Genomic DNA, 15,612 nt, shown 5'->3' with positions numbered 1-15,612 from the left:
CAAAGAGAATCAGAAGATGATCCTTATTCAAAGTAAAAAATGTATGGCTTAAATAGTAGAAGTTTGATTTTTTTTACTATTTTGGTGTGTAACTTTTCTACATGCATTGAAAGAGGTGTCCAATGAAAAACTCGATACATATAGAGGTATGCTTGTATCATACCCGTACAACAACACAGATCAAAAGCAGAAAGTAATAGTCCACGTTTCCATCTCCTCTCCTCCTTCCTCATTCATTTACGTAGTTCGACACAATTAAAAAAAAAAAGTAGAGCACCAGTTCCAATTCTCTAGCAAAAATTCTCTCATTTTGCCTATTTATAACACAACAATCAAATATACAATGGGAACAATTTTTTACAATTCAAATGCATAAAGCTTGCCTAATGTACACTACAAATTCCCCACTAGCAAACACAAAACAGTGTAACACGAAATTCTTTACAAACTAAATACTTAAAAAGAGGAAGGCTAAATCAATTGTACGACACAAGAAATGGGATGACCATAGACATAAATTCGTCGTAACCAAAATTTGCTGAACCAGTATACCACCGACCTTTCTCTTTGAACCTATCGGTCAAACCCTGAAATCAAAATAAGAACAATATTTATATGTAGTTAGGAAATTCCAGCAAAAAAATTCAAAACAAAAGATAGCTGTTTCTTTGTCAAATCGCACACTGCATTATTTGCTTAAAGAAATGCGTCAACCTCGCAATTTGCTCACCCTCACAATCATCCCGCATCTGCATATCAAACAAAACGCGATGTCAGAAGAAGCATAGCCACGAATTGATTCTCAGGGAGAACGAAACAAGTCATGCGAAATGTCTAACGGTAATGTCATACATTTAGACGTGATTTCGCTTGAGCAGTGGTCCTAATTCACAGATTAGCCAAAGAAAGTTTCCACTACATTAGATTAGAAGACTTACTCCACGAAACTGTCAAAGTTTAGTTCAATCCTGCGGCCACTTCCATCATCATACTTGGAAATCAGAAGTTGAAGAACAGAAGGTGGCATGGCAAGGCCTAGACCGTAGAGTGCATCTCTGAGTTCCATCGAATCAATCTTTCCACTCCTATCTTTGTCATACCTCTCGAATATCGACTGCAATTTCAGGTTCAAACCATAATTCAGAGTGACAGTTTGTAGCAAAGAGAACATGGGATCGATTTTATAAAATCTAAGGACATTTTCTTCAGACAAGTAGGAAGTCAGGCAGCATTCTGAGTCTCTGACCCCTAAAAACGGCATTGCAGATTGGCAGTGTATGACAAGACTCAATTGGGTTACCCAAACTAGATTATCAAACAACCATATGAAACATATTTAGCGGTTATTTGAACCAAATGGCATAGAGCTTCACCACTAGACAATTGAAATAGTTCTAGAGTAGGTTACATGAATTAAGAGTTGAACCATCAAACAAATGCGCCTCAATCCTTGCAATAGTACCTACTGCATGCTATATATTAACAAAAACCAAAGCATTCTTCAGGCTGCATGAACGGGACCGGAAGCACCCTAAACTCTAAGCCATTAACAAAATCATAAGGTGAGATTCTTATGATAAAAGCGAGAAACCGATGATAATTACTTGCTGTGGATGCAAATTTTTTCCTCCTTGTTTTTGGACAAAATTGCACCTACAAAACAAATAACACCTTAGGTCAAGGCCAAAAGCCTCACGCGCCCATAATGAATGGGGGAGGGGGGGCTTTGGCCGAAGAACCTCCGATGCAAAAGTTAGAATTTAGAGAGAAAAGTGTTTGGAGAGTTTTTGGGAGTTTTGCAAGAATGTGGAACTACTTTTTTTTTTAGAGAAAATAGGGTCATATATATAGGGAATGGAGGTAGCCGGCCCTTAGAGGGTTTTTGTGTGAAAATGGGTGATTTAATTGGTGATTAATGGATTAATTAGGAATTAATCCATTAATTAGCCAATTAATCTCCATTTATATGGAATAATTTGTAGGTTATGAAGTAATTACCTAAGATGAGGATGGATGAGATAATTTGGAATTTGTTACCTATTTTGGACACTCTTGGCTGATTGTTCACTGCTCGCGCGTAGGACAACTGGTGTGTCTTAGGGGTGACTTTGTCCTTTTTTCCAAAAATCCACGTATCGCCTTGTGATTATTTTTGGCTCCACAAATGCCCCTACACCTGCTGGGCTACTCGTAGGAAAGGGCAGCAGGTGTAGAGATCTTCTTGCTCTAGGAAACTTATGATTGCTTCTTATTTTGATGTAGATTCCCTCTTTAATATGAAATTAGATTCTTCTAGGAAAGGGAAATAAATTTCTCTTAAAGCCTATTTAAGTCCACCTTAAGTGGGTTATTAAATCATCTTTGGAGAGTGATTTATTCTAACCTACAAGAGAGAGAGAGCTTAGAGGATATTTGTTCCTCGTCCTCTAGCAATCTTCTACATCTTGCCCATGCAAATGACCATCTTTCGTTACTTTCTTCGTCTTCTCCGTGCCGCACCAATGTAATAAAACTTAATTTCTTGTCTTCTTCTTGGATAATGCTATCGTGGGGCAGCCGTCGGGGTAGTGCGGCACGTCAGCTGGCAGGGGCAAGGAGTCGGCTCGGTATGGGCCGACGAGGTGTTGTGGCAGGGACCACTGCTTTAGGCTACTCGGCTTGGCTAAAGCAAAGGGCAGCTTGTGCGACTGTGGTCGCAGATTGTGGAGTTGGGGCGCAGTGCTAGGCAAGTCGCATGGCTCATGCCCTTTGGGCTCTTGGACCTGACACGGGCCAGGCCTGCGATTAAGAGAGATAAGGAGGTCGAGGGCCTCATAGGTTGCTGAAATGTTGGGCATGCAGGCCTCTTGTCTACTGGTCTGAGAGAAAAAATGAGGAAAAAACCAGTATGGGTTGAGTTCCCCTGCTAAGTACCGTGAATATCGTCTGATCATTATAGTGGAGCCTACTGTGAATAAAGGTGGAAAGAAGAGATTTTCCTCGTCTGTTCAAGAGTTGCTGGTTAAGAAAAAACTGAAAACTTCCTCCGCTGCTCGTGAGGGTCCATCTGCTGTCAAGAGGCATGTGATTGACATGAGTTCTTCCAATGGGAAGAAAAATAAGGCTGCTCGATTTGAGCATGTGGCGTCTGCTATGTCAAGAATGGCTAATTTGATTGTTAATAATATTGCTCAGTGTAGAGGTCTTGTCATGCTCTTAATGCCGAGGTCTATGCCAAGACATCCGTTGGGAGCTAAGTTCGGTTCTCATTCAGAAAGGTTTGCTATTATGAAGAGCGATAAAGTGGACTCAGCTGCTAAAGTGGCGTTAATGCCCACTCATTCTACTGCTGAGAATGATTCGCCTGCTAGGAAGGAGGAAACTGCTCACGTGGGCAGCTGTGAGAAATCCATTAAGCCTACTTCTAAGAAACTACTGAGATATGTGTGCTCTTGAAACTAGATTTGCTTGAAGACATAGACACTTATGCCAAGTTTGTTGATGGCATTAGAAAGGTTTGTTTGCCCAAGTTCCTTTGTGAAGCATACGACCCAATATAGAAGGACTGTTCTGCTTGCTATGATGCATATATAGTAAGGCTGTTAAGGAGGTGGTGAAGACTATGGTAATTGAAGCTTATTCCTTGTCCGAGGAGATCAAGAGGTTGGACTATGAGCTCGTTGCTTTAAAGGGGTATAATATTTCTGCCCCCACTTCTTTGCAGCTTAAGACTGCTCGCTAAGAGATTATTATCTTGAAGACTAGGCTTGACGAGATCCGAGTTAAGTATGAAAGTGCAGAGAAGGAGATTGGATGTTACATACCTCAGATTCAAGATCTTGAGTTTGCAGTTTCTGAGCTTTATTTTGCTACTTATGCAAAGGATGAAGAGTTGATTGCTACTTATAATCAAGTGATCCACTTCAAGAGAATCGTCGATAAGCTTAAACCCCAAGTGTTAGAACTTCAAGATGTACTGAAGATCAATGAAAGTTTGAAGAAGGAAGTGGATAAGCTGCAACACATCTGTGTTGGTCTGCTCGAGGATAGGCTCGAGGTTTCGAGACCTTCCCTATTTCTCCGGAAGACTTGCTTGCTTTTACTTTTGAGGCCTCCATTGGTGAAGTAGTTGAAGAAATTAGTGCCCAGGCTAGGGCAGCTGGGGGTGAAGTGCTGGAAGATGCCGCTGCTAAAGTGTCGTGGTTGCTGAAGGTGTGGCAACCGAGTAGTCGTAGGATGTCCAAGTTGTTGAAGTGTAGTCTTCTAGGTAGCCTTTAGGATTTTCTTTGTTTTTCCTTGTAGCTTTTGTTTTTCTTGAACTCCTTTGGCCTATTCACGTTGTTTTTAAACATCTTTCATTCGCTTATTTTGTTCATGCCCTAACATTTAGACTTTATAGACTAATGGCAGACTTGCTACTTTTCTATAAGCAGACAGACCCGCGTAGTCTATGCAGCCGTAGGTGTTGGTATAGAACTTTGCAAAGTTGTTAGCCATAGGGTTGATGCGAACTAAGTAAGCACACAAATTAAAACCCTCTTGTGACAATTGTAGTAAAGATGCAAGTAGGGATCGTTCTAGACCGGGGATTAGGAGGGATTACTAAATCACTTGGAAACTGACTCAAAAACGTAAAACAAACGTTAAAAACACTAAACTAGACTCAAAGAATGCAAAACTAAACACTAAAACACTAAAACACTAAAACAAACCAAAAGACTCAAAGAATACAAAACACTTATAAACACAAATTAAGACACTTTCTAACTAAATTAGACACTAAGGTAAAGGGGGTTTGAGATTTTGACGAAAATAAATTAAATGCACAAATTGTAATTTAACGGCAGAATTTAAATATGAATGTAATGAAATATGGAATGAATGCTAGCTAGAAGGTTCTTCTCCACACATGTTACACTTGCATACAAACTGATTTTCAGTTGGTCTTTCGATAAATTATGAAACTCAACACCCCAGGTTAATTAGGTCTGCTTAAATTAACCGTCAAGTTTTCCTTAAGTTAATGAATTGGATGATTGCATGCGACAACCCAAAGCATTCCCCACAAGTTCCCTACATGAATTGCATAATAGAGATACAAGCAAGAATCATTAAGTTCTATGAAAAACATAAGCATTGACGAAGCATTCGTTACTATGATTGCATGAAACTTATGCCAAGAATTTATTTAACGCGATTGTTTATAAGCAACCTCCACTACTTGTGAAAATAAGTTCATAACTATTAGGTGAAATTCACTTATATTCTAGCGTCATATTCATGCATGAAAATTAAGCGTGCACTCTCAATCAACATACATAAATAAGTTATCGATCAAGCAGTTAAACAAATTGAATCCACAACTTATGAAATTCCAACCAAATATAATCAATTCATATTGCAAGCATAAACATGGTTTCGAATCACCCCCTAGCTAACTAGGGGGATTTAGCCTCTCATGTTCACAAAAAGAGAATTACAAATGAATTTAAACATAAAGCACAAAGGATTGATTACACCTAGAACGCCCAACGAATCCACGTGAATTGGTGCGCGTCGAAGCTCCTCTTTCCTCTTCTCCTTCTGCGGCAGATTGGTTTTCTTGTGTTTTTGGTTGATTTTCTGGTTTAGGGATGGATCTATGGTGATAAGGTGGTGCGGCAAGGGTGTGTGGAGGTGTGTGGAGGTGTGGAATGGAAGGAGAATGGATGGTAAGGCTGCGGACTGGAGAGAATATGGTGTGAAGGTCTTACGGCTGGAATGGTTTTTGCACGGATTATAATGGGAATTATGGAGAGAATGGAATGTTATGGTGGCTTCGGGAAATTAATGGGAAAGAATTAGGGTTTTTGGATGGTGTGGACGGATGGAGAATGATGGCTGCCGCAATTGGAGAAATTGGGAGGTTAGTCACGGCTTAGGATAGAATATTAGGTTGAATGGCAGATTATTTTAGGGTGAATGTGTATGCACGGATTGATGGAAAAAGAATGGGAAAAAGTAAATGGTGGCTGCATAAAAATATGGCATGAATGGGAATTGCGGCTAGGTTTTAAAAAGGGTTAATGGCTGAATAATATATATGGGATATGATGGTTGCGGCAAAGTCAATTAGGGTGAACAAAATCATGGAATGCACCGCCCAAGGAAGAACATAAATGGGATGGTGGCTGCCTGTTTTTTGTGGCTAAAAGGAATCCACTAAAACCCCCCCTAGGGTGCGGCTAAATTGTAAAAATGTGTAGGGTTTAAGAAATTCAAACCCTAGCTTATTTAAAATTAAATCAAAGGCTTACGAAAATAGGAAATTAAAACATAATTATAAAGGTGCGGCTAGGAAGGGAAATAGGGCTAGGGCCTTGGTTTTGTGTCCTAAAGTGCCTATAAGGCCGTCAAAGTGGCTAGAAAATACGGACGTTTAAGTTTAGGAAAGGTTACCAAAACGGGAAACTTAGGGTTAACTTTCCTAAAATAGGAAACATTGTTTGAGTAGGATTCCTCGTTTTGGTAAGAATTCATCGTTGGAGTAGGATTTCGTCGTTTCTTCAAGTCTTCAACTCATTCATTCCTCTTTCGCTCCAAAAGACTCCAATTTGCATCTTCTTGCACACTTTGGCCTTATAATCTGAAAATACACAAAAGTGGCCTTAAACACTAAAACAACTAAGTAAACACAACATAAATGCACGAGAACAAGCTAATTAAGTCGCATGAATATGCTCCTATCAAGGGTTGGCAACTGGATGCCTTACTTACAGAAGCAGACAAATCCGTGTAACCACTAGGCTGTTAACTTTGGTTTTCTCCAATTCTGTAGGTTGTGTAGCAAGTATCACAACACTTTAGGACTTGGTGTAAGTTGTTGCACGCTTGGCAGAGGTGAGCTTATGGACTACATAGCATGTCGGCAGTGGATAAAGCTTTGTATATGCACGTTAACTTGTTTAACCTTTCACAAAAATGTACGGTTGTAAAAGTCTAGCATGGCTTTACTGCCCGAAGGGCAAGCCGTAGGTAGTTTTCTGGAAACCGTAGGCTACCTTAGTGCACTCGGTAGCAACTTTAGGGTTCCAAGGTAGCCGTTCATTAGATGTACTGCGTAATGTGCCCCCTCCGTCTTTAGGGCCCGGTTCCCCACGGATTAAGCCAAAAGACCCAAAATCCTTCAGCTAGCTAAGCCTTAAAAAAGACCATTGTGGCTACTTCTAGGAATCCCAGCGCAAGCCATCGTGCATCTAGTTATACTAGGGCAGCCAAGCTCATCCACGTATGGATATTCGAAGTGTAGAGTTTATCCTCCCGTCTTGGAGAGCTGACCCATATAGGTGTTGGTGAATTGGTCTACCCTCTCACACTCGAGAACATGGTTGGTCCCTCGGGGAGCGTAATTCCTACGATGAGTCCCTACAAAGGGCGTAGTCTTCTTTTGAAGTGCAGGAGTGATCAATTGTTGTAAGCATGTAGTCGAGCCATGTTGTGATTACTTCTAAATTCCTCATTGAAAAACGAGTGAAACGAACGAGAACTTAGCTGCAAGGTAAGAACTGCATAACAACTGGATAGTCATTGGCTTGTGAGGTGGTCCTCGTCGAGCTATTTGAGTATTCGGGCTTTGATGTAGTGAGAGGTCACACATGGTACTTCCTCAGATTGTAGGTGCTTCACTGTTTTTAGATCTTTTTATCGCTTCATGGTGGCAAGGGTGTAATTACTCTTGCCGCCTACTCTGTTGATCTTGTACGGACCTTCCCAGATGGGATCCATCTTTTTGGAGCCTTCTCTGTGGGCAATGATGAATGCTTTTCTTAGGACTAGATCTTCAGGAGAGAACTGCCGGATCTTGGCCTTTTCGTTGTAGCTGGAGAGGAGCTGCTGCTGGTAGGCTGCGATGCGAGTGATGGTCTGCTCGCACTTCTCATCTGCTAGATTTAGGCTTGTGGCTATCTCTTTACTGTTCTGCTCAATGCTTGGTAGTAGAGCGGTGATACTTGACTTGATGACATTGGGATGAATGATTGCTAAGGAGCCAAATGCCAAAGAGAAAGGAGTCTCACCGGTTGCTCGTCATTTGGTGGTGCAATATGCCCATAGACATCCGGGGAATTCGTCTGGCCATTTTCCCTTCTTGTTGGTGAGGGTTTTCTTAAGGCAGTCAAGGATCATCTTGTTGGATGCTTCGGCCCGCGCATGGCCTTGAGGATATCTTAGCGTGGACATATGTTGCTTGATGCCATACTTTTGGAAGAACTTCGCCATACCTTTGGCCACGAATTGCGAGCCGTTATCAGTGACGATAGACTGTAGGATGCTAAATCGGCAAATGATGTTCCTCCATATGAAGTGCCCTATGTCCGTTTAAGTCGTGGTCGCCTTGAGCTCTGCTTTTACCCATTTGGTGAGGTAGTCGGTTGCCTCGATCATTATGCCTTTGCCCCTAGAAGTAGGCAGCATAAGTCCTACCAGGTCGATTGCCCACTACATGAACGGCCAATGACTCGTATGCTGGTGTACCTCGCTGGCAAGTAGTACTGGTATCGATTTGTAGCATTGGCAGCGGTCGTACTTTTGTACTAACTACTTAGCATCTTGGTGCATGGTAGGGAGTCGTGGAGCTGGGGTCATGTTACAAGTAGTAGGAGATGCTCAACTACCGGTATTGGACCATTCTAGAGTTAAATTATGGAGTAAGGGTCGGCTAGGGCCAGTAGGAGGTAGTGCTCAACTGCCGGTACATGTTGTTCTTATGTATAATCTTTTAGGGTGATGAGGACAAACCTTGCTTCCGAATGTGTCCTTCCAGTGTTCGTCTGCCCTTGGCATGTCTTTTGGGCCGAGTTGTTGCGTTCATTAGAAAACTTTGCATTCGCCAGGGTTTACGCCTTTTATCGTCACGCGTTTGGATTGGGCAGAATAATGCATCATGAGGATGACTGCGTGCGTTTAAAGGTAAAACTTAAGCTTTCGGGTTGCAACAACTATCGCCAAAGTTACCTTTTGAATTTCTGACAGCATCGATGAGAGCTTTTGAACTGTGGAATACAGGTAGTCGGGCCCCCAGCTTTTCTCGTATGATGGTAGACCTTATTACTGCTTCAGATACCGTCAAACATGTGAATGAGTCCTCCTCTGCTTCCGGTTTGGATAGTTGGGAAGTGATGTTGGGTACTTCTTCAAGTCCTTGAATGTGCATTGGCGTGCCTCGTCCCAATGTGCACACTTCTCTGCCAGAGCAAAAAAGTCTGCTAAAGTAAGATCTTCTTTCATGATCAATTTTCCGAATAGTGGGTGGTCTGCTGGAAGTCCTTTTTGGAAGGCTACTCTAGCTATCGAGTCATTGCATCCGACTATCCTTGCCTTATCTACTTTGAACCTTTTCACATAGTCACGAAGCGACTTTTTTGGGTTTTTCTTGACATTGAACAAATGGTCAGACTTCTTTTTGATTGAGCGATAAGATGAATATTCTTTGGTAAAAACCAAAGAAAGTTTGTCTAAACTTCAGATAGATTGTGGCGGCAGGGTGTAGAACCAATCTTGCGCCTCGCCTTGTAGAGTGGTGGTGAATATCTTGCACATGAGATTGTCGTTGTTTTGATAGAGGATCATTGCACTTCGGTAGTGCTTTAAGTGTCTATCCGGGTCTTCATCCTCTTTGAAAGATGTGAAATGTGGCATGTTGAACTCGCATGGAGGCTCTGCCTGCTCGATCTCGTTCGTGAAAGGTGACTTGCTTATGTTGGTTATGTCCCGTCGTAATGCTTCATCGGCCACTTCGTTATGTTGGAAATCATGCGCTCGCTTATTTAGAAGCCTCTATACTTCTTCCTGAATTTGCCTTTGTTGGTGTAGTGGAGCTCTTGGCTACCCCCAGTCTTGACCTGCTGGTCTAGGCTGCTCTTCTACGTGCTCGGCTAGTCTATGCCGCGGCAGCGGTGCATATGGTGGATTCCTGGCAGGCGAGGGATTTCGCAGGCTGTTGGTTGAACTTGAGCCGGATTGAGTGACTGCTTATTTCTGTCCGTTGTGTTGCCTACTCCGATATGATGTGGAAGATGCTCTTTACGGGCCTAGCCGCGAATGACCACTTCACTTGGAAGATTGCTCATATTGATTATCAGAGTATGGCCCCAACCGTGAGTGTATGCTCGTCCGTGGGCCTAGACGAGAGTGTATGTTCCTCCACGCAATAAGACAGAATTATACGCTATCTCGGAGGCCCAATCGGGAGTGTACTCTGCCCAAACGCTCGGTTCTTGGCTGGTCAAGTGGTTGCTTATTGGGACGCTGCTGGAGAAGTTCTTCGTCTGCTCTTATCCTTCTTCGAGACACCTCGTTTGGAACACGTTGGATCTTGGTGCGCTACAAGAGCTGGTTCACCAAGGTTGTCTGCTGTGCTAGGGTACTCGTCAACTCTATGACTTGTTGAGATAAGTGTTGTTTGCCATTTGAATTGGAAGAGCTTGGAAGAAATGTTTCTCCTTGAGCAATGGAAGTGTGGTAGACTCCGAACGCGAGATTTGAGCTGGGAAATGTCAAATCTGTAGAAAAATATGGTGAAAATGCTGCCGGTTTAATCATCGATTTCGAAATTTGGAGCCGGGACGGTTGAATTAGTCTTGGACCGATTTGGGCTGCTTGGAAAGCCACAGGAGCAGACTGGGTTGCGAGAGCAGGTTGGGCCACGGGAGCAGGCTGTACCATGGGAGCAGGCTGGGCCACGAGAGTAGACTGCTTAGCAGGAATAGGTTGGGCCACGGCAGTGGGCTGCTCGACGTGTGGCACACGTGGGTGCGAAGCTAGGGCTCGACTTGGCAATGCATTGGGCTTGAAGTGACATGGCTTGGGTTATGGCCTTGGTGCCATGAGCCTTGGATTGCACGGCTTGGGCCGTGGTAGTGGTGCCATGGACCTTGCCGCGGGTGGCCACCGCGGTGGCTCCCATGGTGGAACCTTGTGGTGGTGGTGCCGCTCCCCCTAGGGTCACATTTAGTCTCGTGGATCGCCGCGGTCCCATTTCTTGAATATTGAAATTTTCACTTGTGGAGTTTTCTAAATTTCTAGCCATTGTATTTCTCTTTTTCGTTTTATCAAAGAATCTTTGCAAATAAAAAATTCTAATAATAAGAACGTACGAAAAATACAAGTGGACTAGAAAATAGAGAAAAAACCTTTTTATGTGAGAGTCTTCTACGAGTGTGAATTTCAACTCTCAATGAAAGCACCAATTTGTGGATGCAAATTTCTTCCTCATTGTTCTTGGACAAAATTGCACCTACAAAACAAATAACACCTTAGGTTAAGGTCAAGAGCCTCACACGCCCACGATGAATGGGGGGCTTTGGTCGAAGAACCTCCGATGTCAAAGTTAGAATTTAGAGAGAAAAGTGTTCGGAGAGTTTTTGAGAGTTTTGCAAGAATGTGGAACTACTTTTTTAGAGAAAATAGGGTCATATGCATAGGGAATGGTTAGAGGTTTTTTGTGTGAAAATGGTGATTTAATTGGTGATTAATGGATTAATTAGGAATTAATCCATTAATTAGCCAATTAATCTCCATTTATATGGAATAATTTGTAGGTTATGAAGTAATTACCTACGATGAGGATGGATGAGATAATTTGGAATTTGTTACCTATTTTGGACACTTTGGCTGATTATCCACTGCTCGCGCGTAGGACAACCGGTGTGTCTGAGGGGTGACTTTGTCATTTTCTTCCAAAAATCCATATGCCGCCTTGTGATTATTTTTGACTCCACACTAACCATTGTCAAAGACAAGTCCAGAGCGCAGCAAATTCCTTGGGCCCTATATCGAAAAATTTAGGGCAAATTAATAAAGTAAGAAGAGTTAGATTAATGCTTTGATATAAAAGGGAAAGAAAACAATCTACAAGCTGAAAGGGGCAAACCATTTTTATCAGGTCAAATAAAATAGGATGCTGACCCAATGACTAAAGATTTCACAATTGAAATTTGAAATGGACACTAAAGTTTGGTAAGAAGTTAAGAACTCATATCTTGATTAAGCTTAGCACCCCAGAAAAGAAACCATAAATTCAATTGAGAGAAAATCCGTATTTATAAAATGCCATCTGAAATTAAAAAAATAAAAAAATAAAAAATAGGGTTGTTTAGATAGGCCCTTGTAACTGATATTGTCTAGACAAAAACCCACCTCATATTAAACATCCAAATAAAACCCAAAATTCAAATAGTCTGCATGTTGGCAAATAAATGACATATCCTTATAAAATATTTACAACTTATGCCACAATGACCTAAATATGTCAATAAATATTATTATTACTTACCTTCAATTATGCTAGCAATGAGCAATTGAGCTCTTGTTTTAAAACCACGTATTACAAACTATTTACCTATATTTTAAAAATTCACTAATTTACCTACATTCTTATGATGCAAACTAATTGACCTACATTCTTTTGATACAAACTATTTACCTATATTTTTAAAAAAAATTCACTAATTTACATACATTTTTTTGTTACAAGCTAATTTATCTACATTTTTGTAGTACATACTAATTTACCAATCAATTTATTAAGGGAATTGTTATTGGCACTCCAAAAATCTCATTCTACACTCCAAACTTTCTATATTTGCAAAGAAAAATACACTTGTGAGAAGTCTAGAATGAGAATGTTGGAATGCCAATAACACTTCCCCTTATTAATTTACCTATATAAATAATGTCACATCCCATGCTCGACTCTACCGTAGCATGATATTGTCCGCTTTGGGCCCCTACCACACCCTCACGGTTTTGTTTCTGGGAACTCACACGAGAACTTCCCAGTGGGTCACCCCTCCTAGGAATGCTCTCGCCCAAACTCGCTTAACTTCGGAGTTCTTACGGAATCCAAAGCCTGTGAGTTCCCAGAAAGTCTTGTGCTAGGTGGAAATGAGAATATACATATAAGGCTTATAGGATCCACTTCCCTGGACGATGTGAGATGTCACAAATAATACCGTCTTATTATTACTTATAATATCCAAAGTAATCATATACATTTTTTCTTTACAACATCACACCTATGGGTAGGTAAATTATTTTTACAGGATTTCTATTCTAAGTGGGTACTAACATATAGATAGGTAAATTATTTTCTATGGAAAGAAAAAAATACAACCATTATTTTGTATAATTTTTTTGACAGAAATTATTTGTCCATGTCTCAACGTAAAACACCATAATATATTTTTATATATATTATATATTGCATGCTAATCAGGTAAGCTAGTTTCACGATAAAACAATTTTTGGTAAAAAATATCCTAATCAAATAATAGGTTAATTGACATTTAATTGCATTGAAAATAATAAAATGTAAAATTTATGATTAATTATAAGTCAAACCTAACCCACGTTACACTCTATGAGAGTATTTTAGGAACACGAGAATTATAAAAACTGACATACCAAGCTTGGTAAGGAAATTTGCTTAGTTGGACTCTACTAAATGGGGTTTATGTCTGAAAAAAATAAGGAGAATGGGTTTTAAGTGAGAGAAAATAAGTTTTAAGGGGGAAACTCTCATTTTCAATAAAAAATAAAATATAAAAAATAAAAAACCCTTTTCAAATTTAATAAATAAACATCAAAATTTCCTAATTTTTGCACTAATTTCTAATCAAATCAATCAAATTCTGAAGAACAGAGAAGCTATTGATTGGAAGACAAAAACTCACCAACTCTGACAAAAACCACCAACGAAGCAACCAATTTCTTTCTTGGGGCTCTCTCTCTCTCTCTCTCTCTCAAGGCCAGGTTTTTGTCACACTACAAATAAGGACTTGGTTTACTTGCATGTTAAGGAATTTATCTTTAGTGGCCAAAACATAAATCACAAGTTTCCCTTGTCCTCCCATAAACAAACTTCTTTGATTCGTTCTAATTACATGTTATGACACACCCATACAAAAAGTTAATAGACTCGAGAAAAGCTTGCGAGAGGGCCATGACCATATAGATATTGACTATCTTAGTGAAAATAGTAAAAAACCATTTATAACACTGACAGTTTGATAGTAAGCTAAGCCTGTTCAATTAAGTTGAAGAAACTTAAATGTGATGAAATTAAAAGTACTTAAATAAGGGTTGTTTTATTCACACCCGATGTTTTGTTGACTACATCCTACATATACTTTTTAAATCAAAATTTATCTTAATACATCCCACATGTTTTCCAATGCTACTCTCACACCCCACATGCTATATATACGCTCCACACACTCTACTTAAACCCCACATCAATACAAAGAACAAACAGAAGACGATGAACAAGCAAAGGAACATAAGTCAAGTATGAAACAAAAAATTTCCCCTATTCTCTATTTAATTTATAACATTTTCATCCGGTTGGGTTAAATAGCCCATACCTTTTGCGGATCTATTCTTTGACAATTGGATTGCCTATAAGATTGTACTATTCCTTCTCTGTCCGAATATATATATATATATATATATATATATATGTATGTATATATATGAATTCACATGCACAACTATTTGGCGTTCTATCATGGTCAAAGCCAAATTTGTGAACACATTCCATTTTATTATATCAGTTTGTTCTTCTAGGTTGCACCTGCAAAGTAAAAAAATGTATTGCTGGCTTTAAACTGACCAGTTTCCCTTTTCTTTCTCCAATTCCAAAATTTCTCTTATTAGATAATCATGCAAATTAAAGATCTACAGAACGAGGATGAAAAATAATATGTTTGCGTTTTGTGCGTTTAGTAGTTAGGGTCTTGTTCGACAATGAAGGATGTGAGTGACTTTGAGAGCTTGAAGAAAAGCAATCTTAGAATACAAGTCTAAATTAACTTGGGGTGTATTTAGAAATTATTTCTTTTTTTAAATTTTATTAGGCCTAAATAGTCATTTTATATTATAAGTGGGGTGTTACTAAAAAAACCCTTAAATAATCACAGTTCACTCAAAAGCCCACTAGTTCTCCCTATGAATCTTTTCTTCTTCCTCTAGAGCGAAATCGTTCTTGATGTTGAACATCTTGTGAATCTCTTCAGGTGTCTTCCCCTTGATCATGTCCGCCATAGTCTGACACGTCATGTCAAGCCGGCCCTTGATGTCGAGATAGTTTGCTGCCATTATTAGGTCATAGAGAATGTTATGGTTGATCTTCATGAACTCGGCATCCCACTCCTTGAAATTATTCTCGCCATCAGCAGCAATAGCCTTGTCCTCTTCACGATGCTTCCTGCAGTACTCAATGACCTTCGCAAAGATGACGCTCGTTACGTTTGGCAAAGGAATGGTATTGCCAGTGCATCCATCCTCCCCTATGTGCTTGATGGTCTGCGACTCCATGGCCACTGCCTCTTCCTCCTCGAACATCTTGTCGCTAGAGATTTTTAGGGTTATCTTCTTCTTCAAGTCCACTGGTGTGGCTCGGCTTGGGCTGAGCAGATTGGAGCACAAGGGGCGCTGGGCTGGGCCTGGCACGGGCTAGGGATGTAAGCAGCGAGCTGGGCTTCCTAGCCTCGGGCCCGTGTGCAGAGAGAGAGTGTGAGAGGTGCAAGGGCGCCTACCTCCCTTCCAGCTAAGTTGGGCCGAGGCAGAAGGGACTAGGCCGTAGGGCCTGGCGTGTCT

General features: G+C 40.6%; 2 protein-coding genes across 2 annotated transcripts; both read right to left on the bottom strand.

The window, feature by feature from the left end:
• Positions 1 to 286: 286 nt before the first annotated feature.
• Positions 287 to 1,734, bottom strand: LOC125470258 (probable calcium-binding protein CML48). The gene is made up of 2 exons (XM_048569076.1): positions 939 to 1,734; positions 287 to 749 (listed from the first exon to the last, which is right to left on the bottom strand). Exons 1-2 carry the CDS (start codon positions 1,259 to 1,261, stop codon positions 710 to 712), a joined length of 363 nt encoding a protein of 120 aa, XP_048425033.1. The 5' UTR covers positions 1,262 to 1,734; the 3' UTR covers positions 287 to 709.
• A 13,215-nt stretch (positions 1,735 to 14,949) lies between these two features.
• LOC125470194 (SKP1-like protein 1A) lies at positions 14,950 to 15,357 on the bottom strand. Its single transcript, XM_048568856.1, has one exon. The coding sequence runs from the start codon at positions 15,355 to 15,357 to the stop codon at positions 14,950 to 14,952; it is 408 nt and encodes a 135-aa protein (XP_048424813.1).
• Positions 15,358 to 15,612: the final 255 nt, after the last annotated feature.

Source organism: the organism of the source record quoted next, unplaced genomic scaffold, assembly GCF_019419815.1.
Source record: "Pyrus x bretschneideri cultivar Hongxiangsu unplaced genomic scaffold, Pyrus_bretschneideri_v1 Contig5, whole genome shotgun sequence".
Classification (NCBI taxonomy): Eukaryota; Viridiplantae; Streptophyta; class Magnoliopsida; order Rosales; family Rosaceae; genus Pyrus; species Pyrus x bretschneideri.
This window is presented reverse-complemented; position numbering and strand designations above follow the sequence as displayed.

What these genes read in the sequence shown, in the direction of transcription:
- LOC125470194 (XM_048568856.1), bottom strand. Translation starts at nt 15,357, where the DNA reads ATGTTCGAGGAGGAAGAGGCAGTGGCCATGGAGTCGCAGACCATCAAG.
- LOC125470258 (XM_048569076.1), bottom strand. Translation starts at nt 1,261, where the DNA reads ATGCCGTTTTTAGGGGTCAGAGACTCAGAATGCTGCCTGACTTCCTAC. An exon ending in AACTTTGACAGTTTCGTGGA is followed by an intron (nt 750 to 938) that starts GTAAGTCTTCTA and finishes TTTGATATGCAG; the next exon opens with ATGCGGGATGATTGTGAGGG.